Source organism: Papaver somniferum, unplaced genomic scaffold (genome assembly GCF_003573695.1).
Source record: "Papaver somniferum cultivar HN1 unplaced genomic scaffold, ASM357369v1 unplaced-scaffold_21, whole genome shotgun sequence".
Taxonomy (NCBI): Eukaryota; Viridiplantae; Streptophyta; class Magnoliopsida; order Ranunculales; family Papaveraceae; genus Papaver; species Papaver somniferum.
Genome location: NW_020631041.1, coordinates 16,247,762 through 16,273,236, shown reverse-complemented (window position 1 = coordinate 16,273,236; position 25,475 = coordinate 16,247,762). Strand labels below are relative to the sequence as shown.

At 36.3% G+C, this 25,475-nt stretch overlaps 2 protein-coding genes across 2 annotated transcripts; both read right to left on the bottom strand.

The window, feature by feature from the left end:
• Positions 1–16,471: 16,471 nt before the first annotated feature.
• Positions 16,472–20,255, bottom strand: LOC113339245. Its single transcript, XM_026584545.1, has 7 exons — positions 19,907–20,255; positions 19,302–19,811; positions 18,930–19,079; positions 18,339–18,467; positions 18,175–18,201; positions 17,441–17,946; positions 16,472–17,221 (listed from the first exon to the last, which is right to left on the bottom strand). The coding sequence occupies exons 1-7, from the start codon at positions 20,142–20,144 to the stop codon at positions 16,544–16,546; spliced, it is 2,238 nt and encodes a 745-aa protein (XP_026440330.1). The 5' UTR covers positions 20,145–20,255; the 3' UTR covers positions 16,472–16,543.
• Positions 20,256–21,354: 1,099 nt separating this feature from the next.
• Positions 21,355–22,269, bottom strand: LOC113339803 (desiccation protectant protein Lea14 homolog). The gene is made up of 2 exons (XM_026585028.1): positions 21,932–22,269; positions 21,355–21,832 (listed from the first exon to the last, which is right to left on the bottom strand). Exons 1-2 carry the CDS (start codon positions 22,183–22,185, stop codon positions 21,481–21,483), a joined length of 606 nt encoding a protein of 201 aa, XP_026440813.1. The 5' UTR covers positions 22,186–22,269; the 3' UTR covers positions 21,355–21,480.
• Positions 22,270–25,475: the final 3,206 nt, after the last annotated feature.

Here is a 25,475-nt window from a genome sequence, read left to right as displayed (position 1 = left end):
TAGACTGGATTTGTTTTTTTTTCGGTTCTAAGGGTGGAGTTCGGTTACTTTGTAGTTTTAAAATCTTTTGTGAAACAACTGAACAGAGAGTTCGGTGACTTAGTTTTAAATCCAATAGAACCGAACTGTTCTTCGTGTTCTTCATTTTCAAGAAGTTCGGTTAGTAAATTAGGGTTTTTTGGAAAATCGGTCTAACCGAACATGGCTCTGTAACTCCTACTAAAATCCTATTTAGATGATTTCTATTCGATTGAAGCAATCAAAATCAAATTAAAATGAAGGGTTTGTTGGAAAATACCTCCGGAGTGGTCCCATGGCAGAATCAGGCTACGACTGGCGTCTTTTATACTCGATAAAATTATCATGTAACAGAACTTAATTGTGATTGCATTGATGTTGTTACATTTCTTAAATAGACGGTGGTGGTGGTGGTGGGAGGAGGTGGTAATCGGCGGTGGTGGGCGGTGGTGGTGGGAGGAGGTGGTGGTTATATATATATATATGATTATTAGGTTGGTTTTAAATTTAATTAGGTTAAGGATAGGTTAGTCATTTCAACGTTTTAGGACACCCCTTATCACTATAGGGAATGTGGCCTAATAAAACCATGATCCCAAAAATCGTTCAGAATTTAGGTCTCTTTGTGAGTTGTGACCATTTCTCTCTTAATTCAACCCAGACGCCTCTCTTCTTCCAGCGACTAATTATCAACCAAATCTGCTGCCGGTTCTACTAGCCATGATACCGATGAGTACTTACCAAGGGCTGAAGTTTAAGAAGTTGAGACAAAGACGGAATTATCTGGAACTGTTGAAGGTTTGGACAGAATTTACTCATGCAGAAAGACAGGGAAGAAGGATGAGCTCTGCCTCAAAGATAATTAGTGATGATTATCTGAATTCAGGAAGGTTTAAAAGAATGGGTTTGATTCGATTTTGATCTTGGCAGCAAACTAGATTAGTTTAAGGGTTTTGAATGAGTTTCCAGCCGCAAGAACACAAGGAGGAAGATGAACTTGCTGTCATGAATGTGGGGTTGAATTGAAGAGACTAATGAATGAGTTAGAGCTCTGAATGTATTATGAATTAATGGGTTTGTTTATGGAATTGAATTTTACAGGAAAGGAGTTGATTTGTGTAGCTTCCAAGGTGCTGCAGTTATATGTCCCTCATCAGTTTGCAAGATGCGTACAAGCTGTTCGACGAAATGCCTGAACCACAAGTCTTGTCTTGCAACATCAGTTCACGATTCTCTTCTGTGCCTCTACTCTAGCCATGTGATTGGGGGTCATTTTCCAGGGTTAGGACAAGTAATTGACGCGGAGATGAACTGGATTTCACTGCCGGGAAAACAGAGAAGAAGACTTTGTTCTGCTGCCATGTCCCTTTCTGTAGACCAGGTGCCTTTGCCAAGTCTTGCCGTAGCTAGCCATGAGTCAGGTGGCTGAGCACGTAGAAGGGAGAGTGTGTTCGAGATTTTGGTTCTGCTATGGGCGGAAATTCAGTGGGTTGTGTTCAATGGGTCAAGGCATATTTCAAGGCAAGGAAGGACCAGTTGAGGACGATTTGATACAAAATTTATTGAAGTTTATGCCGACAAGTCAGGTGATGGAACTATGTAACTTCTGTTCAATCTGCAGCTGAACGGTGGCGATCAATGGCTGAGATATGGAAGTTCTAGTTAGGGAAGCTTATGGGTATCAATTAGATTCGAAAATATAGCAAGAACTGGAGATATAAAAAGACAACAGAAGAGACAGATCTCATACCCCATACCTCTCGCGACTGTTTTCATCTCAACAGAGAGGAGCTTTGCTCCTCTCCAAACCCTACTATCATCAGCATACCCACCCGCATACACCACCAACAGTAGCAGCTGGAGTTCGGTTCAGTTCCATCCTCCATCACCAGCACCTGTGTACATCAGCACCAGTCCATCTTGCACGTCCATCTCCACAGCATCAAGGTAGCAGACCTGCTGGAAACTATATCAACAACTGTTCTATCTACACCACCAACTTGCGATCACCAACTCCCACCAGGCCGCAGTTTACAAAGCTGCTGTTCCATCACTACAGTCCACCACTTCATCGCGGCTGTTTGGTTTTGTATTCCTGTTTTATTTGCTGCTTTGTTTACTATGAACTCCAGTAGCTAATTGCATCTTGATTAGGGACGATTTCGACGTCCGAACTTGAATTCGAATTGATATTTAAACTGCTTGTTTCTTGCAATTTATTTCGTTATTGTTCATTCTCTACGGTGCTAATAGTGGTTATGAGTTATTTGTGAATCATTTAAGTTGCAAATTAAATTGGTTTGTGGAAGATTCTATTGCTAATTCGAGAATTCTTCGACCCGTAATTGTCTATGTATTCCGAGTACAAGTAGTAATATGTGGCTATTGACGATGAGATTTTGTTAAGTAATCATATGTATTGAATGACACTAATAGATGAGTCGAGCTTTTGTATTTGTCACTAGGAACAATCTTATCTCATAAAACTTAAGGCATTTGTTTAAGTCACACCTAGAGAGCGTACTTCTAAGAAACTTGACAAGTAGAATCCGGTAGTCGAGTGCTTCCCTGTCCGGTGAATTAAATATTCTAGGGTTGTTAGTAATGGGTACTTTGCAGAAACATAGCTATATTGATAAGATTCATGTTTAGTGACCAAGAAAGAGTCATTGATCATTTTCATCCTCATATTTGCATTTTCTTATTCAGAAATTGGATTGACAACTTTAGCTCAACTCTCCCTTAGGAATGAACCTGCTTATCCGTATACTACTAGTTAGTGTAAGAAGAGTAAGGATATATATTTGCGAGTTGACACCTCGTCAATTACCATATACAGACCCAATGTTCTCGTCCAGGTGAGGTTTTTGATGATGGATCCTGAGTGGATTCTGCAACCTATTACGGAACTCGCAAATATACAGACGCAATGTTCTCGTCCAAGTGAGGTTGGTGAGGGTTCTGATGTCAAATATCAGATTGGATGGATCTTGAGTGGATTCTACAACCATTATGGAACTCAGCTTGCAAGATTACCATATACAGACCCAATGATCTCGTCCAGGTGAGGTTTTTGATGTCAAATATCAGATTGGATGGATCCTGAGTGGATTCTGCAACCTATTATGGAACTTAAATTGCAAAATTACCATATAGAGACCCAATGTTCTCGTCGAGGTGAGGTTTTTGATGTCAAATATCAGATTGGATGGATCCTGAGTGGATTCTGCAACCTATTATGGAACTCAGCTTGCAAGATTACCATATACAGACCCAATGTTCTCGTCCAGGTGAGGTTTTGGATGTCAAATATCAGATTGGATGTATCCTGAGTGGATTCTACAACCTATTATGGAACTCAACTTGCAAGATTACCATATATAGACCCAATGTTCTCGTCCAGGTGAGGTTTTTGATGTCAAATATCAGATTCGATGGATCCTGAGTGGATTCAGCAACCTATTATGGAACTCAGCTTGCAAGATTACCATATAAAGACCCAATGTTCTCGTCCAGGTGAGGTTTTTGATGTCAAATATCAGATTGGATGGATCCTGAGATGATTCTGCAACCGATTATGGAACTCAGCTTGCAAGATAACCATATACAGACCCAATGTTCTTGTCCAGGTGAGGTTTTTGATGTTAAATATCATATTGGATGGATTTTGAGTAGATTCTGCAACCTATTATGGAACTTAGCTTGCAAGATTACCATACAAACACCCAATGTTCTCATCCAGGTTAGGTTTTTGATGTCAAATATCAGATTGGATGGATCTTGAGATGATTCTGCAACCTATTAGGGAACTCAGCTTGCAAGATAACCATATACAGACCCAATGGTCTCGTCCAGGTGAGGTTTTTGATGTCAAATATCAGATTGGATGGATACTGTGTGGATTCTGCAACCTATTATGGAACTCAGCTTGCAAGATTACCATATACATACCCAATGTTATCGTCCATGTGAGATTTTTGATGTTAAATATCAGATTGGATGGATCCTGAGTAGATTCTGCAACCTATTATGAAACTCATCTAGCAAGATTACCATATACAGACCCAATGTTCTCGTCCAGGTGAGGTTTTTGATGTCAAATATCAGATTGGATGGATCCTGAGATGATTCTGCAACCTATTATGGAACTCATCTTGCAAGATTTCATATACAGACCCAATGTTCTCGTCCAGGTGAGGGTTTTGATGTCAAATATCAGATTGGATGGATACTGAATAGATTCTGCAACCTATTATGGAACTCAGCTTGCAAGATTGCCATATACAGACCCAATGTTCTCGTCCAGTTGAGGTTTTTGATGTAAAATATCAGATTGGATGGATCCTAAGTGGATTCTGCAACCTATTATGGAACTCGGCTTGCAAGATTACCATATACAGACCCAATGTTCTCTTACAGGTGAGGTTTTTGATGTCAAATATCAGATTGGATGGATCATGAGTGGATTCTTCAACCTATTATGGAACTCATCTTGCAAGAGTACCATATACATACCCAATGTTCTCGTCCAGGTGAGGTTTTTGATGTCAAATATCAGAATTGATGGATCCGGTGACGACGAAAGCAAAATTTCCCTCGAAAGCAAAATTTCCGGCGACGGTGAAAGCAAATTTCCCAGCGACGGTAAAGCAAATTTTTCGGCGAAAGCAAATTGTCCGGCTACGCTGAAAATGACCAAAGCGAAAGTATATTTACCGGCGACGGTGAAAATGACCAATTTACCCTTGCCGGCAGCAAATTTTCGGGCGACTGTGAAAATGAGCAAATTACCTTTTATAGGCGTTTTTTACTCTTCATAGCAAGGGTACCGTTACAAATTGCCCATTCAATTTTTCAACCACAAAACTGTGTGAACTCAGACGAAAACTGGCGGTTATTATTGTCAGGTGTTATTACCGATTAAAGCTTTCTCTAGGGAATAGGCGTGACCCTACAAGAATTTAGAGTTTATTTATGTTACCAACTGTTGTGTCTTTTAGGTTATACTAATTTATAAGGGGAAAACCAAAGGGTCAGAGAGCAAATAATTTCAGAGAGAAAACTGTAGAAGGAGATAATTGTTCTCTGAATTTTTTTATAAATCAAATCAATCAAAATGGCTGGTGATGATGATCATACGATAGGGTAAAGCCCCCGTGACTGAAGAGCAATAATTGAAAGAGTGGGAAAAGAGGAAAAGACAAGAAAGGTTAATGCAGATGATTAGGCAGATGACCAAGGATGATCTCCAAAAAGTACAAAAGAGAGTAAGTGACTTCTTGAGTGATATTGAACTCGATCCTCTCTAGCAAGAAATGCATGCTGCGAAAAATAAAGTACAAGAGAAACCGGTACAAATTTTTCCAAAGAAACCAGTAGAGATTCCTCCAAAGAAGCGTATCTGTGATCCCTTCAAAGATGAAGAAGAGAAGGAAAAGTACTATGCAGTGTAGGACCAAAGGATTAGGTTGGCAGAAATGGCGGAGATCAAGGCGGCAGAGGAAAAAGAATATGGGACGCGCGATAGTGATGGAAGTGCTACCGAAGATGAAGAGCCAGTTTTTGTTGTTCATAATGTCAGTGATATCTCCACTACAGATTCAGACGAAGCTGCATCTGGCCTAGAATAGTCACTTGAGGATTTTTGCGAAGATGAGATTCTTGGGGTCAATGATGAAATTTTGTCCCAAAAGACCGATTCCGAAGTGGAGTCAGATGAAAATGAAGAGGAAGAGGGGTCTGATGAGGAGGAAGAGTGTTCTGAGAAATCGAAATCCGATGATTCTGATTCCGAGTGATCGGGTATAACGAGTAAGCCTTATCGAATGGAAAATGGTAAGTCACTGAATCATGTTTTCTTTTTGGTCATGGAAATGGAGACTGAAAATGCAGGAGATGATACAGGGGAAAGTTGTGTTTATTTGATTTTTTCATTTTGTTGTTGGTACTTGGATTTTTTGTGTGTAACTGGATATGAACGTGATAGTGTTGCTGCTAAATGTTGCTCAACACTGATGAACAGAAAGGTTGTAACTTTATGAAATGCAATATGATGAAGTCAGATTATTTATATTGTCCGATGATTGTGTGTCGATAATGTTGGAGATGTTGGTTGTAATATAGAAACTAAAACTACAATGCAAAGAATTGGAACATGTAAAAGACTAAAATGTAATGGAAAAAAATGCATAATGAAAATAATTCACTTTAGTGTTTCTTAATAGTTGTCCCGCATCTTTGAAATTGTAGAATGTTTGAAATTGCATCTTTGATTCTCTATCCAGTCTAATTCACTTGTTGGACAGGCATATACACACTTAGTCTTAATCTACAATTTGACAATGAATACAAATCACAAACATTCCTGAGATGCTGATTCTCAAAACAAAATAGAACCTTCATTCACCAATGCTGACATCCTACAACCAAATACTATGTCTGAGTCTAAGATCATCTGTCAACTGACATATAAAACCACTTGGTGGAGGCATAAAGCATGCAATGGAGATGTTCTTAATCACCAAAACATTCTCAAAACAGGATACAATTCACAACAACATAAAAATAAACCTAAAATCTGAAAGATAGAGATGTTCATACTTCATAATCACCATCAGAAATTATACCATTCAAAATCATGAGTGTGTAACCTCCAATTTGTAAAATCATTAAACCCCCAAATGAATGAATGAGAAACCCTATCTTATTTCCCTCTCACTTTCCCAATCTAATAACTCTCTTTGATATCAATTCCCTCACAAATTTGAAATCCTATCTGATTTCCCTCTCAAATTTCATTTCCCTCCTCTGACTCAATAGTTTCAACTCTCCTCTTGTTTTATTAAAAGAGTGAGACGAAGAAATCAGACCTTTTTCCCATCTTTCACTGTATCTCATTCAATCTCAAGGCGTTTTCTTTGTGCCTTTTAGCTACGAATAGATTTATCAAAATTGTTTATTTTTCTCCTTTATGGTATCAATTTGTTTAATAGATCTGTATGAAGATCACTGGTATGTTTTAGATTTGTACTTTTCCCTTTAAAATTAGGCTTTTCCTGGTTGTAATCTCAATAGATTTTAACAAGATATTTTCGACTTTTTTTGTTTTTTTTTTTACTGCTTAACATCTATGATGTACTGCTTAACATCCATGTGTAATGTCTTTCAATAGATTTCTTCTTTACATTTAAGGTTTATTGATTTTTAGTGGTTTGCATTATCTTTCAATAGTTTGTTCATATGCTGATTTTTACTATTTTACATTCTGTTTTCTCTTGGATGTTGTAATCTCTTTCTATAGATTACAACCCAAGCAAGGTTTATTCAACTGTAATCTCATTCATCAGATTGCTTATCTAGATTTATGGTTGTTTGGTTGTAATCTATTTCCCTCTTGTTCTGTATGCGGTTTGTTGTTATGTTTCCTATATGAACAGTATTGGTCCTGCAAATTTGTTTAAGCGTTTGAATAAATTCATTATTAGACAAAATCAACTTTGTCAAAATGAATTTATTTCATCCTTTAGAGATCCTTGCAGTATTTGTATACACCTACATCGATATGAGTTGTATCCTTCATCTAGGATTCTAGTCATTCCCATAAGCGCGATGTTGCTGCCGGTTTCATATATGGACAGTATTGGTCCTGCAAATCTGTTTAAGCGTTTGAATAAATTCATTGTTAGAAAAAATCAACTTTGTCAAAATTAATTTATTCCAACCCTTAGAGAGCCTTGAAGGATTAGTATACACCTACATCGATATGGGTTGTATCCTTCGTCTAGGATTCTAGTCATTCCCATGAGCGCGATGCTGCTGCCGGTTTCCTTTTTAATCGCAGGTTTGTTTTGTCACCTATTATGATCTATTCAATAATGAAGTTTCTATAAATGATTTGATTCCAAGTTGTTGAACATAAATTGCAGGATTGGCATACAACCACAAAAGTAATGGAAATTTATTTTTATGCCTAAAGATACAACACCCAACACAGAGTTTTCGGAGACAAAACATACTACTTGTCTTGTTTTTTAAGACTCTGTGCATGTGGGTTGTATCTTTTGGCACAAATCATGATCCCCTCATAGAGATGGATGTACCAAACTAGAAAAGTAACCTCATTAATTCCAGTTGGAGAGTGAACATGAGGCTGCTACATGTTTTTTAAGGTTTGTTTTTTACCTATTATGATCTCTTCAAGTATGTTTTTAACATAATTCCCGACAAAAGATGCAACTTACCACCATACAGTTTCCGGAGTTGAGATGTATTAGTTGTTACGTTTTCTCTAAATGAAGGACATCAATGAAGCAAACCTTCCAACTGACTCATCTCCACTCTAATTTCATTGGTGGGTAAACTCGTATCATAATTAGTTTGTCTTGGTTTTAGGATAGGTATACAACAACAAAAGAACAAGATATTCATTTTTATGCCAGAATAAACAACTCACCACAGAGAGTTTTCGTAGAGAAAACATATTACTGTATATCTTAATTTTCCGTAAACTCTATGAAGGTGTGTTGTTTATTTTGGCACAAATCAAGCTTACCTTATTGAGATCGATGCCAAAAACCTGACTAGTAACCTCTTTAATTCCAGTTGGTGAGTAAACTCTTAACACATTAGAGTTTATTGCATTACTTATTATGGTCTCTTTCCTTTGATGAAAATTGGTTGATTCTTACTACCCTTCCCTTTGTTTTGCCAGGATTCATTGATGCGACCTGAAGCTGTGTAAGTGTGGCAAAAATACATAGGTAAAAAGTGCATATCTTGTAATGTATTTTTTCCAGCACTTACATAGCCTTGCAGGACCAGTGTACACCAAAATAAGAGATGTGGTAGTTTTGAGGTACCTAGGATGTGTTCGCATAGCCGTTATATGAGACACCGTTGATGCGGAGGTTCGAGTTTCCTTTTCTATCTCAGGTTTGTTTACTTACCTATTATGATATTTTCAAATATATGTTTTACATGACTCCTTCCAATAGGTGCAACTTACCACCATAGATTTTTCAGAGTGGATACATATTAGTTGTTAGGTTTACTGTATATGAAGGAGATCGATGCAGCTAACCTGAAAACTAGTGTGTTTTCCTCTCTAATTCCATTGGTGACTAAACTCTTATGATAATTAGTTTTCCTTGCCATTATTTTATCCAGACTGAAATACTCACTTACTACCATTCTATTTTTGTTTTTTGAGGACTCATTGACCGGAAGACTTGAAGTTGGAGATGTGTTAGTGTCGCAGTACCATCTGAAGTGAAGAACAAGATAAGAGACTGTTGTCTGTTCCTGCAAGGATAATCAAGAGCTGGAATAAATGAAGTTGCTTCAAATGATTTTATTCTGAGCTCTTGAACAGCTCTTGTAGGATAGGTATACAACAACGAAAGAACAAGATATTCATTTTTATGCCAGAACAAACAACTCACCACAGCGAGTTTTCGTAGAGAAAACATATTACTATATATCTTAATTTTCTGTAAACCCGATGTAGGTGAGTTATTTATGTTGGCACAAATCAAGCTCACCTTATTGAGATCGATGCTGCAAACCTAACAAGTAACCTCATTAATTCCAGTTGGTGAGTAAACTCTTAACACATTAGAGTTTCTTTCATTACTTATCATTATTATGGTCTCTTTCACTTGATGAAAATTTGGTTGTGGGTTAGATATACAACAACAAAAGATCAAGATGTTCATTTTGATGGCAGAAAAAACAACACTACATCGAGTATTTATAGAGACATATTACTTGTTAATTTTCCGAATACTCGATGCATATGTGTTGTTTCTCTTGGCACAAATAATGCTTACCTTATGGAGATTGATGATGCAGCAAGCCTGACAAGCAACCTACTTAATTCCAATTGGTGAGTAAACTCTTAACACACTAAAGTTATGTGCATTACTTATCATTACTATGGTCTCCTCTAAATGAAAATTTTGGTTGATTCATACTACCATTCTCTTTGATTTTCGAGGATTTATTGATGCAACCACCTGAAGCTGGACAAATGATGAACAAGTGAGACTGTGTTGGCCTTGCAAAGTTGTATAAGCGAGGGATTAACTTGTAACCAAGATCAAGATTCTTGAATTAAGTTTGTCCCTGCCCTTGTATTGCTTTGCAGGACATTGATAGAGAAATATAATTAGAATTTATTGATGTGGAAGAATACCTAGACATGTGAACAAGTTAGAAGATATGAGACAGTGTTGGTCCTGCGAAGCTATGGAAGTAGGAAAAATGAGAAGTAACATATTCTCGTCTCTAATTCTTATGGTGAGTAAACTCTTACTACCACTCTCTCGGATTTTTTCATATGAACCGTGTATGTGGATTGGAAGTTACATTTCTGTCAAATAAATATAAACTTTTGATACTTCGGTTGTCAATGTTCAAATTATTATGATTGAATGGTATTCAACAATGAATATGTACTAAATCCACAATGACAATGCACATGTAACTGAATGATTCTTTGTCTCTCCTGCGAACATTGTTCCTAATTTGATTGTCACTAATTTTATTGTTTGCAGAAGTATCACATCCCGAATGATCATGTAAAACGAAATTCCCAAATTACTGAATGAATCTTTCTCTCCTATGAGATCTGTTTCTAATTTTGGTTTCTGTTTCATTTATTGTTTTGTCAGAATACTGGAATTGATGGCAAGATATGGTTAAGGCTACTATTATGTCAATGGATGATTTCTTTTGGCGGATGAACAACTTTTTCAGCCAAGGTATATATAATGCAGAACAACACTTGCTTATATTTAGAAACTGCTGAGAAACACAACCCTTCTCATTTGATTATAACCATATATGGAACCATGTATTTTTTTAGGATTAAACAGTTCTTCTAATGTAAAGATGATACTCATATATACTTTACGTATGTGAATGATTGAGGAGTATGTATTCCATAATATTTGAATGAATGAATTCCTTATGCTGCTAGAATGAGAATGTATGTATTGTGGAATGAGTTTGAATTCCAGGATAATTGAATGAACAAATTCCTTGTGCTACTAGAATGAGAATGTATGTACTATGGAATGAGATTGAATTATGGGTTTCATATTCAGTGTCGCAGGTTCAGAAATGAATTGCAATGCAGCTTCAGAAACTAATTGTATTGCAGCTTCATAAATGGATTGCATTGCAGTGCAGGGTCCAATTATGGGAGCTTATTTATAACAGTAAAAAACTTTTTTTTTTTGAAAACTATTTTTTTTACCAACGTCGAATCAACATTATAAAATCTGTTAGTAATTAGCACAGCTGGCAAATTCATTACTGTTGTTAGAGCATTACACGGTCGAACTCGCATGCGTTGCTATCTCAAGCATGTTTGTCAATGTTAGTGATCAAAACTATAAGTCTTTATTTATAGTCTACTATAGCTAAGTCTTGGACTAAGATAAAAAGTGTATGAGCTCAAAAACTCCATGGAAATCATCATTCAAGAAGAAGGACTACTCAAGGAACTGGTGGATCTTCATCGACTAAAAGGTATGTGGAGACTTGAACTTATCTATCACTTAAAAGTCTATCTACTCTATCTCTTATTTTGAGACAAAAGTCGTTTTGCTATATATACTTTGACTATACACATTTGCTTTTTTTAGCCGAGTTTATCTCGCCTATCTATTTCTCGAAATATGTGTTGGTAAGCTTTTGCTTTGGCCAAGTTCATCTTTACCTAGTGACGAAAGTCGTGACACATTTCAATCACCTTGAAAATTGCTTACTTTGACGAAATGTCCTCTAAGAATGTTTCAATGGTTGAAATGAGAGTTTAGATTATATAATCAATGATGGATATAAGCATTGTGTGGCAACACATATATGTTTAAGTCCTTTTTCCTTGAACCGAAGTTTGCGAACTTTGTTGATCAAGAGAACCGAAACAAGAGCCTAGAACTCAGTCCACAAACTGGAAAAGTTCTCGACCCAAGAAAATCTGTTGGAGTTTGAGAACTCCTTCCAGGAACTTAAGTCCGCGAACTAAGTCTGCGAACTTAAGCTGGTTATATCTATAGACGATTGTTTGTGAACTTATTTATATTAACTAAGGAATGCTAAATGCAAATTGTGGCTATATAGTTCATGAACCGATTCGAGTGAATCAAATCGTTTTTGCTTCGATTGTGTCTTGTGTAGTTACATAAGATTTCCTTGCAATCGAACAACTCTCTAACTAGTTCATTTGAGTCATTTGAACTAGTTATGGTGAAGAAGAACATGGTTGATACGAAAATGCTCATATGGCTAACCAATTGGTTAACTATTATTGAACCAACAAATGTTCATGTTTGGGTACGGTTACATAAACCCAAAATAGTACATTTCATTTGTGTATAACAAGCTAAGTTTTCGATCCAACGGTTGAAAGATATTAGCTTGAATCTAATCAGGTTTTCATCCAACGGTGAATATTGAATGTTTTGTTACCAAGCTAACATTGATTCCAAATTTAACCCTGATTTGAAAGACTATATAAGGGAGAACTCTAGCAACTGGGAAACCTAATCCCCACACCTCCTGTGTGATACTAGTTGTATTAGCTAGAGTCGATTCTCCTTTAACCTTTGGTTTCTTCTTAAAAATCAGGTTAACGACTTAAAGACTTCATTGGGATTGTGAAGCCAGACTGATACTTTTCTCGTAGTTGTGTGATCTGATCTTGCTGATTCTATCGCTTTGAGTATAATCGTAACGATTGGCTTGAGATCTTTAAATCCGATAGGAAAGATAGAAAAGTAGTCACAAACATCTTCGTCTCATCGTTTGTGATTCCACAATATCTTCTTTCGCCGCGTCGATTAAGATTATTGTGAGGTGATTGGTAATACTAGGATGTTCTTCGGAATATAAGTCCGGGTTATCAATTGGTTCATGTTCACCTTGATTTATCAAAAGACTGAACAAAACTTGTAGGTTTATCTGTGGGAGACAGATTTATCTATTCTGTAGACTTTTCTGTGTGATACAAATTTTTTTATTAAAGTCTTCGACTTTGGGTCGTAGCAACTCTTAGTTGTGGGTGAGATCAGCTAAGGGAATCAAGTGTGTAGTATCCTGCTGGGATCAGAGACGTAAGGAGCGCAACTGTACCTTGAATCAGTGTGAGATTGATTGGGGTTCAACTACAGTCCATACCGAAGTTCGTTTGTAGTATGCTAGTGTCTGTAGCAGCTTAATACAGGGTGGTGTTCAATCTGGACTAGGTCCCGAGGTTTTTCTGCATTTTCGGTTTCCTCGTTAACAAAATTCTGGTGTCTGTGTTATTTTTATTCCGCATTATATTATGTTATATAATTGAAATATCACAGGTTGTGCATTTGAATCAATCAATTGCAAACCCGACCTTTGGTTGTTGATTGAAATTAATTGATCCTTGAACATTGGTCTTCGGTACCATTCAAGTGATTTCTATTGTATTCAATTAGACTCGCAGATTTCTATTTGCTTGAGAAAGAATTGAATCGAGAAAGAGAGATAAAACTCTTTGATATACTTTTTGTAGATTGAGTCTTGTTGATTCTCTTAAAAATATATTGGAGTTTGTCCATACAGATTGCTAAGAGAAATATTGGGTGTGGTTGTTGTACCCCCGCTTTTTCAACTGTTACAATGAATTGTCAACGTCTGAAGACGTTAGTCTATATGTTACAAGCGATAGACAAGTGGCAGATGACAAACGTTACAGTCAGCTGTTACGAATCGAATCGTTACAGCAAGCTGTTATATCCAAAATGTTACAATTAATCATCAATGAAGCCGTTACTTTAAACGTTAGAAATGATTGACACGTGTCGTATGGAAGCCGTTACACTCAGCTATCACAGTTGTGAATCGTTACAATAACTGTTAAATCCAATCTGTTACAATCAACTAAACAACGATTAAAATCGTTGCTGTAACTGTTACAAGGAAGGACAAGTGGAAATAAGTCAACCGTTACACACAAAGTCGTCGTTACAGTATTTGTTACACCGAACTGTTATAGGTTAACCGTTACGATCTGTACAATAATGGCTATCCGTTATAATAAAATGACATCAGATAAATCTTGTGCTGACTAGATCACCGTTTGTGTATTTATTCCAACGAATGAAACCGTTATTTAATAAAATTTTATGTAACGAAATGAACCGTTGACAAAATATTTTAACACTAATAATAACGGCACATTTCCAACGTTTTTTTTGACGTAACAGTATATAGATACTAACGCTTTTTAAACGTTACAAATTCCCTGATTTCTTGTAGTGGAATTAAAGACTAAAACCCAAAACTCCTAGTAAATGTTTTTCCTTAATCACTACAATGAAGTAGGTAATTCCTATTTGTATCTATTAATTTTTAGCTCTCTCTGAAAAGAAATTCTCTAATTAGGAAATTGATTTCTTATACACATAAAATCTCTCTCTTCCATGTCATGGCTTCGTATGAAATTGATTTCTCGAACTCATTTAAACTAGGGTGAAACTGGATATTCATTCATTTAGGTTTACAAAATGGTCATAACATATGCTATGAAATTGGTTCTATTGAACCTCATTAAATTATGATGAAACTGAATTCATTCAGATTTAGTTAGAATGAAAATTACATGATTTATGCTATACATGGATGTAGCTTGAACTCGTATATATTGTTAGTATGTATGGTATAGTATTTGTACCATTGATTTCATAATTTGCTATTACCGGATAAAACTAATTTCTTCATTTGTTGTCATTCGATGAAACCTTTGTACAACCCGTTTGATTGTTGGATGAAAATAGTTTCATTATGTGTTTCCTTGGATAGCCCTGGTTTCATCTTGTGTTGGTTTCATCATATATATTCACTGGGTGAAGCATGACTTTAAACTAGATGAAACTGATTTCATCATGTGCTATAAGTAGATGCAACTGATATTGTCATGTGTTGCCACTGAATGACACCTTTGTCCACCCGTGTTATTTCTGGATGAAACCGGTTTCATCTTGTGTTACCACTGGTCCATTTGATCTACTTTTTATTGTTGCGGGAAGCAAAAGTGGGACGCAAATGTTAGTGAATCAAGAACAAAAAATAAGGATGTTGTGAAGGTTTTTGGTGAATCAAGTATAAAATACATGCATGGTGTGTAAACATTGTTGGTGATTCAAGAATGTTTGAATTATCATGATGTGAACAACTAGAAGAACTAATTAAGACTATTTGCATTCGTTTATTTGTTTAGCACCATGTTGCCATACACATACAAAAAAGAACACACTATTAATGTAGCTTGTTTTAATGTTTTTTTTTGCTTGTGAACCTTTATTTTTGCAGTTTTGAGTTACATGTATCTCAATTGAAGTATAAGTTTATATGAAAACTTACTTAAACCCGTATATGGTGTTATTTGTATGATCATGTCAGAAATGTTGAGGATCGAGGATGTGCCTGGTTTCATAATTAAGAAAGTATATTTTTTGTCAGAAATGTACATGATGAATTCAGATATATTCTGAGTAAAATTTATTTTTGTCAGAAATGTCTAAGATGAAACCTAATACATCTTGCAGAATTATGTTATCCTGACATAATTTGAAGGATTTTGTTTTAATTTGCGATGTACCTTAAAAACTTTTAGTTAGTGATGTACATAAAAACTTTTAGTTAAAAACGGTAAAAATAGTCATTACTTTTTCCAATTAATTGATCAACTGACCATTCAAATCTCTAACCATAATGTACGAAATTGATCAATTCAAATCTCACGTGCTACAATCCCCAACCCCCGGGGAAACCTGAAAAATGATGAACAGACAATAACAGGAGAAAAGGATGATCCTTTCCAAATACTGCCGCTCCTTCAAATCCACCAAAACCACATCGAAACTCCCAAACCCCAAAATCAGTCATCAAAAACCAAGCCAAGATCATCAGTAATACCACCGAAACCACATCGAAACTCCCAAACCCCAAAATCAGTCATCAAAAACCAAGTCAAGATCATCAGTAATATCAGCATCATCATGTTCAGTCTATTTGATTCTCTCCACCAACGCACCTCTGAAAACATATGTTGGTGTCACCACCAATTTTTCTCGCCGGCAAGTAAATCAACACTTATTTATTAGTTTAATAAATCACTAATTTATAATTTGATTGGACGAAAACAATATGGCATCTCAATATTGCATAATACCAAGTTATGGTGTTAATGGTAGTCGTTACATAGCGAAAAACTTATTTTAGTTAGCGGAAACTAATAAGGATATTAGAACAGTCATACTTTACATGTGTTTTTCACCCATGAATTATTATTTTAGGGCTATTAGACCAATTTTGTGTAAAGATTAGAAGTCTCTTCCGGCCTATATATATATGTAGCATATCTCTTCATCAATAATTATATTTTTCATAATTACAACAAGTTAAAATTGTTCAGACTATTTAATTAAAATCATCCATACATCTCAGCGAAAAATAGTAAATTTCTCTCTTGCTCTCCAATCAGGCATTACTGTCTCTTATTTTTATGTAAGGATACACTCCCACTAGTCTGTCTTAAGATCTTAGCTAATTTCCCCTTTGATCTAAAGAGGGTAGGCCAATAAGTAGCACGAACCATTTCGATAAATAATGGAAGCTGCAAAACTGCATAGGTGATCAGGAAAACACAAGTGATGATTGTAATAAAGAGTGGAAACCATGAAAATCTATGTCCGAGAACGATAGAAAGTGCCGCACTGAAAGCTATCATCATGGAAACTACAGACAAGAAGAGACTCAGGAGACCAAGTATCAACTTCTTCGGCAATGACTTGAGAAAATCTTTTTCGGTATAACTCGACGTTAAGATGGATAAAAAGGCAAGAACTGATGTGAGGGAAGAAAAGAGACCAAAGGCATCTGCAGCTAGAAATAGTAAGAATGACGTGTTATTTAGAAAAATTGGTGTACCATTTTTTTCGCTATTGCTCTCGCTATGGTTTCCACCAGGTATAGTAAAAGCGGCAGCAAACACTACGGTAGTCACGAGAGCAGCAACCACCATGCATGACCCAGCTGTTCTCTGCATCCATTCTTCTCCTTGCTTCATTAGTTTCTCATGTTCTTCTGTGAATAAAGCTCGAGCAGTCATCCCAGATTTGTTTGTAATTAGCCTATCTTTCTGTGGAGTGAAATGTTCCACCTCCTGAATATTTACAGATTAGTTTATAGATATTGGTTTGCAAATTTTTTGTAACTGAAAAAAGTGCTAAATTGCCTGCAAAAATCAGTCTCCCATGGAGTTGCAGCAGGTACATGGAATCCAAAATCTAGCGAACAGTCTAGAAATTACTATCTAGATAAGATGGTTATGGTTCCTTTGGTGGCAAAACTATCACAGGTCATCAATATATGAAGTACATACCTTAAACCACTGAAGTTCTCGTTGCATCCGGAGAGCTGGACCAGATATTTCACTTAGTCGTGTTGATGGTGCTAGCTTGGCAGCTAAATGCAACAATGTGTTGCCTTCTTTGTCTCTAACAGTTGCAAACTTGTCTTTATTGTCATTAGTCATATCAAGAATCAAGTTAAAAATCCTATCAGTTCTTTGTCCAATTGCAACTGCCAGTGGTGATTGCTTCTCCATATCAAGCATGACTAACTCCGGCAATATTTGAATACATTCCTCCAAGACTTCAACAGCCCCGGAGCTGGCAGCAGAACTCAATATGCTTGTATTTTCAAAGAAATCCTTGAGAAGACGTTTTTCATCTTTAATCGCCACATTTCTATTAATGTATTCAACTGCATCGTCTAGACTTTTCGTCGATGATAATACTTTTGGAAGCTCTTTACATATGCACTTAACCAACTCCAGTGCTTGACGATGCATTAACTTTTCCTTATAGGTGTAAGTGAGACCGAGGGCTGAATATTAGACAAAGGGGAAAACGCAATCAGTCATCAGCTAGGACCATTCAATGAAAACAACACCTCTGTCAGGTTTTCAAAATGCCTCTTCTACAAAAAGTTGCAACACCGCGAAGTTCAACAATTGATTTTATTTAGATAGAGTACATCTATAGCATACTGATAATTCAGTTTGAATTTAGCATAAACTGCTGGTGCACTTGCATATGTTCATCTATTACGTACCTTCGTGAAATCTCCTCGTGAAAAATCCTGAAGCAGAAAATAAGAACGGACTCAGTTAGAAATGAAGATGAGACTGAAATCTCAACTAAAGTAGTTTCTGGTGGTCGATTGTCAGATACGTTTATCATTATCAACCTTGAGTTTTTTTCTCATGGTGCTGTTACCTTGATGTTGTTGCAAGTACAAGTCCAAATCAGAGTACTCTTCACCCTTTTCTAAGTCAGCATCTGGGGAGTTATAAACATATGGAGAAGTGCGGCGCGGCTCATGAGTTGCCAAGTCCACCTTAATAGCTGTACGTGCAACCGTCCCCCAATCACAGTAAAGAGTCAAGTTCAAGGAACATACGAATTGATATAATCTGATGGGTGCCAATGGAATAGAAATTAAGAGAGCATGAAGTTTGTTTTTTCCGTAGCAACTAGCAGAATAGCTTGTTGTGAGGTTCAATTTTGCAAGTATTAATTAATTGAAGACCAAACATGGCTAGGTAGCATCATAAACTTTCCTTAGGCATCATTTGCACAAACACGTAAAAATAAAAGGATAAAATTTCATATTTGAAGTTTATGGCATCATGCTTGACAGTTTATGGCTAAATTCAATCAGCTGACAGTTCTTCTAGCCTCTGGAAACGGTTGCAACTTGCAATTCATGTGTTTCAGAAAGCATAAAAAAACTTCCTCCAAGTGATGCTTAGATAAAGAAAGCTATATTAGGAAGGCAAGCATTAATATGTATATATGGACACTTACCAGAGTACTTGATGCGTTGCCAGGGTGTTAGCCAACTTCCACTTTGAAAGGCGAAAGGCCTTTGAGCCAACACTTCTAATGCACATGAACCACTGTCATCTTTCGCGATAGCCAACTGTGGGAATTTCTTGATCAAGCGACAGGCAGTATCTATACCGATCAATATCATGGTCAATAAGTATTGCAAAGAATCATATATGCGTTCGAATTGAGACATGAGAGATGAGATGGAACGATCCATTGAGGTTTTCAAAAGTGTTGTTAACCGTTACCTAAGTTGTATATATGGTGCCAGATCAATAATCTGGCTTCACTGTAAACATAATGGGTTAGTTCCTTCTAGGAAAATGATGGAGAAGTATATAAGCGTACCGTAGTGATCAGCATTAATGATGTTGCAGATTAGTCGACCGCCTGCAGTAACATTGGTGAAGAGTTCTGTGCAATCTTTTGGAGTGACATCGCAAAGATGCTCCACCATCTCCTTTTGTTTATGTTTGAAAAGATTTTCTGCCGCAACCACAAGTGGGATGTTTCCGTCTTTATCGGGTATTCCGGTTAAAGTGGAACACTTGCTTGATATTGCCTTGACAATTCTTGTACATCCAACAATGGCAGCAAGGTGAAGCGCTGTACCACCCATATTTTTATGAGTTTCCTTGAGATCTTCACTTTCCAAGGTATTCACAACATCCTCCATGAATTTCAATTGACCTGTAGATGCCTTGTCATATATTTGTATATCGATTCTACTTAACATGATCTTTTCAATCATCTTCTTTTGATCAGATATCTTGTTATATCCATCCATCACTTCTTTCCCCTTCTCCCAATGATCTTTTGCTATTTGTGTTATCATCGCTTGGTATCCTGCTTCCGGCACTGGACACCAAGGGAAACACACAATCTAGCTTCATTAGATAAGTAAAAAAAAAAAAACAGAATAAAAAAGAGTGCATAAGATTAGTGGTTATTACCGAAATCATCGATATTGACAGAAATAAAATCATTGATGTGTATGATCTTAGGAGGCTCTTCAGTAGGAGTGAGAGTGAGTTGCTGCTGCCCCACTTGATCATTAGTACTTGCGTCTTCTTCAGGTACCGTCTCAATGGTAGTAACCTCCTTCTTTTTTGCACCTCCTGTCAACTTCAGGGAAAGTCTCCTACTTAACGATAACGAAGGAGCAGATGAAATTTTTCTTGGATCAGCCATTTTTTTTTGGTTTTTTCTTATTTTAGTATCAAACTCTATCAGTTCAATACTTATATCTGCTGTTTCTCAAAGCATTTCAGTATATACAATGGAGTGTGAATCAAACCTGTATTTGGTTTGAAATTGCTATACCTAATAATTATATGCAGTCATGTAGAGTTAGAAATTAACGTGGTCATAGCTAGATCTAACATCAAATTTGGTGCCAAAAAAATATATATTACTGACACTGCACATGCATCCCTTGTAGCCATCAAGTTGAACTTATCCAACTTGTTTTTGGAAGCGTCACAGCAGATTCATTCCATGTACTTAGCCAAGTTGAATTACAAATTTGCTGGCATTAGATTAAATATAGGTATATCACGTTCTCTGGGGAGCATTTACAAGTAAGGTTTGGTTATGATTTTGATTATAAAACAGGATTGCTAATTGGGATACTCCAACTTTTGGCATTTTTGAAAATCTGTCGATCTTTTCTTTTTTGGTACCTCCTTGATGTTGTTATTTTTGCAATGTTCAAAGAGAGGAAGAGGACTTTATGATTCCTAAACGTTGAAGATATATCAATTTTGTACATATTCTCGGGGAGAGGAAGCAGGAGATGCTTTAATGGCGCAATCAATTTTGCACCACAATAGGTGGGTCTTTGCTCCCCATGTTCATGCAAAACGGGTGTTATTTTATTAAATGTTGCATACATACGTCACGTATAAATTTTGTAGTGACGTATGACAGTTCTCATTCGTATGTATCAATGGTTGTCAGCAAGAAACAAAAACAACCAAACTTATCTGGCTACAGCCTATACAGCCTAAAGGCGCAGACAAATGAGCTAATGGTGTAAATGGATCCATTCAGACAGAATAAAAGTATAGGGGGAAAAAAAAAATCTCAAGCTCTAAATCTGCTTGAGATTTTTTTTTGATCATGTGGTCTGTCTTCCTGTGATCTAAAGGGTACTCTGTAACATTATTAATGTAGACCACTGGTTCTACAGCGGCCTTTAGATCTCTTTTGCCATAAGAAGACGATTTACCATTAAGTTATAATATGGCATATGGCAATGAAGGTATGAAACCGCCACCTAACTTTTGGTTGTACAGCTAGAGTGCATTTTGGCATAGTTACTAGTTCTAGTATCGGCACAGTTTTTTACGGCCTAGTTAGTTGAAATTTGATTGTCAACCCAAAAACAATAAACACCCTCTAATTCTTCATATTCAAAAATATCAAATAGGATGATACAATTCAACTATGAATCAAAGATACATTTATAATAATCTTAATGTAGGTAATAGGAGAAAGAAACTACGAAATGAGGGAAATATTACAGTCATGGTCTGAAAGCTACACTTTTCTGGTTAGCTGCTTCTTGTTTGACTACTTCATCCTCCTTCATTTCATCAACAATCTCATTTTGTAATCCCGCTTGATCAATTAAGAAATCAGACATAGTCGTCCTTGGACGTGCGAACTTTCCTTTCCCGGAGACTGGGATGATAACCAGACCAATCACAGGTATCTCAATAGTAAGATTCATACCTAGTCTATAATCGATATCCGCCATATGATCATTTCCTGGGCTCGTGAGATTACTATGTGGAACTTTTACTCGTACATCAATCATATTCTTCGTTTTGGCCTTCAACTTTCCTTGATCTTGCAAAATCCCATTCACCTTTTTCCTACATAAATCATCGGAATATCATCGTTAAAAATCTTCTAACAACTAGGAAAAAAAGGAAGTAAGAAAATTGAAATATAATCAAAAGTAAGTTACTCACCCATGATCACCGTAACTGAAGTCATAGGTTGCCTTAACAATGGAAATGTCGATATTGTATGGATTGTTCACTGAAACCTTCGCAATGATGGTCACTGAATTTGCATTATCTTCTTTGGTTTCTAGATCTGTTTCTGGTTTCTTTGTAAGTGCATTCACCTTGTTCTCTATATTCTCTACAAGGTTCTTAGCTACGCTCTTGGCTTTCTCAATATAATCAGACACAGTGTTTTTTTGCTCGGTCAACTCAGCCATTCTATGTGAACAACAATGATCTAATAACCTCTCTTCTTCGTCTTACTGGCTCTAGAGATGCTTGGAAACAAGGTACTAATTAACAACTCACTGAAGTGGAATTATAAGATAGATTGGAGAAATGTTAATTACTACTTATTAAATATTTATGGAATTATTAGTTTGACCAACTGGATCAATGAGACTGATATAAAATTATTATTTATTAACCAATTTGGATGCGTAACTCAAATATTTTGACCTTTTTATTGGGATCTATATCTACTTAGAGCAATGGCTTCAAAAACAAACTAGTTAGCTCATGGTGTTGTTGAAATGTTGCTTTTAAAACAAAGCAGTTAGCTCATGATGTTAACAGGACAGAGCCAGAATTTCAAAAGAGAAGGAGAAAAAGTGCATACTACCAAAAAAAAATTAACTAGCATATAGAGAAAATTACAACAAAGAACTTATAAGGCATGGAAAAAGATGTAATTACGGTCGAAGAAAAATAACAACAGTCGTTCAAAAAAGCTGACAATAGAGTACAAACTTTAAAGGTTTGAATTTTAATCTTAGCGTGGTGATAGACTGAAAAACAGAATTTGGGCTTACAAGAGGCAACTTGCAATAAAATTTTAAATGGGCTTTGAGAACTTGTGGTCAGTGCTGAATTTTTAATAGGAAGATGGGGAGTTGTACTCACTTTCCCTAGGCGTCGGGAAACTGAAGTTACCTCGAACCGGTATATTTTTCACGAAATATCCTATTTTAGATAACTTAGCTTGAATCATTTACTTACAATTTTAGATTAGTATGATTGATAATACTTCCACGAATATAACAAATACGATAGTAGATAATCGCACGTGATGCAAAAATTACATGGGTCACCGACACTTTATAGGCTACATCCACGGCCGAAACCACCCCGAGAATCTTTCATTATCATAAAAGCTATTTCATCGACATAGATCATATACTCAACTAGTTATATAACCCACTAGCGATAAACGACTTAGAAACGACAAGACATATTACGAAATGTTTACCTCTTCCTTTGTTTTTCTTCTTCCATAAACCTTCACCGTTATGATTTCTTCGACTTTAGACAAGAACATGAGGAACATCATGAATTCGCGCTTCTCCCATATGCATCCTAGAAATTTTAGATTTTTTCTATACTCACTCTTTTTATAAGTCACCCTCTCACTTAGATTTTGCTCCATCACCAACTATTGTAGAACACAATAGTTGTGACCCTCCCCTCCTATCAAGAGGATTTCCAAGAGGATGATTATTCTTCTCCATATAATCCTTCTTATATAATGCTAACATCCTAGATCCCCAAGTCTTAGAGAACCTCTGAGAATAGTCACATACCTTAATTAGGAAACCCTAAAAATGGAAACCACATACTTACGAAACACCCCAAGTTATGCTCCGAAAAATTCCAGAACCATCTTTACAAAACAAAACCTCAACAATCACCACCTTTTGTGACGTGAACAAAACCACCATTTTTACTCAAACAAGGCATGAAATGTTTATCACCTTATACAAGGCCATCTCTTGGACATCATCACTAGCACGAATCTTGTACTTTGAGCTTGAACCACCATCTAAGCCAAATTACTCCCTTGCACTTGCACCACCGTACTAGTTATTTGACGATCTTCGAAAATCATCACCACAAACATCTTTTTCATAAAATTTATGCAACTCTCTGCATCGTCATGATCACTCGTTATTCCACCTTGTGTACGTAGAAGACTGCTTCTTCAACATATGTCTAACACTTGAGATTGTTTAAACTAAGTTGTTCAAATAATTCCAGATGGACTTCACCAACTACAAGAACCAACAATCTTGAGTCATCCTCCATGTAGACAAAACAGACTACAATCTTCATATGTTGTGTATGAACGATTTTCACATAGCACCACCATGATTCAAAACATTATCTTGGAAATATTTGTAGACGTCCATTGAATCCACGAACGGTCTTCTTGTAAAGAAAACACCTTCAACTCGAATCATAGTCACATCAAGCAATTTTTCAAATCTTTCTTGATGTCGTCCAGTTCTCTATTCGACCTTTATGGACTCGTCATCTTGACGAATATATCCTTCCGCTAAGAACCAAAACTTTCTTTTCATTGAAAACTCTTGTTCAAATGACCGAATCACTATCATCTTTATCCACGCTCACCGCACCACCTTTCGGAAAACCGGGGTTATGTTCATCTAGAACCGGAACATTTTCATAAAAGGAAATTCCATGAAACATCCTACGTAAGATAACTTAGTACGAATATTTTACTTACATCTTTAGATTAGCATGGTTGATAATACTAAAACGAATATAACGAATAAGATAATAGACAATCAAACACGACACAAAGGAAAGCTGAACGGTTGCATGGTTCAACTTCCCTTTGTAGGCTACATCCACCGCCAAAAATACCATGAGAATCTTTCATTATCATAACAAGTTATTACATCGACATACATCATATAATCAACTAGTTATATAACCTGCTAGTGATAGACGACTTAGAAACGTCAAGACATATTACGAAAAGTTTACCTCTTCTTTTGTTCTTCTTCTTCCATAAATCTCCGCCGCCATGATTGCTTCGAAAAATAGAAAAGTTGCATTACGAAAGATAGATAAAGAAAAAAATCAAAGTCTAAGAAAAGAAAAGACTCATAAGTTGTTGATGCCCTGATTTGATTACACTTCATCAAGATTGCACTATAGCCAGTAGCGCTGAAAATCCAACATTGTTGATCTATTGAGAGACCACTGCAACAATTAAACCAGATGAACCAAATAGAGAAACCATCATCACCATAAACAAATCTACTCGATTTTGAAAATTACCGCAAGAAGCGAATCCCAATCTTAATATATTTCAAATGTATCCATTATCACAAAAACATTCATTAATGTTGAAATTACCTTCAAAGACTTGAAGAAGACCCATCGTCTTCAGCACCCAAAAATCCATCAACAACCATATCTTGACTTCCTTCACCCAAAATTAGAGTGATCTTTTATCATATACCACCCAAAAGAAAAAAAAATTACCAACACTACTATCTATCCCAAAAACACAGTATATTACCAACACCCAAAAACCATCAACAACTATATCTTGAGCACTGTCATCAAGATCAGAATGATCTTTCACCACATACTATTAATCCTAGAAAATACCATTACCAACATCATTATCAATCCCAAAACACCAATACCAACACACAAGACCAAAACATCACACCCGAAACAAAACAAATGTAAGGTT

Coding starts and splice junctions, on each gene's coding strand:
- LOC113339245 (XM_026584545.1), bottom strand. CDS start 20,144: ATGGCTGATCCAAGAAAAATTTCATCTGCTCCTTCGTTATCGTTAAGT. Junction 18,468..18,929: donor GCAACGCATCAAGTACTCTG/GTAAGTGTCCAT, acceptor TTGCACGTACAG/CTATTAAGGTGGACTTGGCA. Junction 17,947..18,174: donor CACGAGGAGATTTCACGAAG/GTACGTAATAGA, acceptor TCTAATATTCAG/CCCTCGGTCTCACTTACACC.
- LOC113339803 (XM_026585028.1), bottom strand. CDS start 22,185: ATGGCTGAGTTGACCGAGCAAAAAAACACTGTGTCTGATTATATTGAG. Junction 21,833..21,931: donor TTCAGTTACGGTGATCATGG/GTGAGTAACTTA, acceptor TGATTTATGTAG/GAAAAAGGTGAATGGGATTT.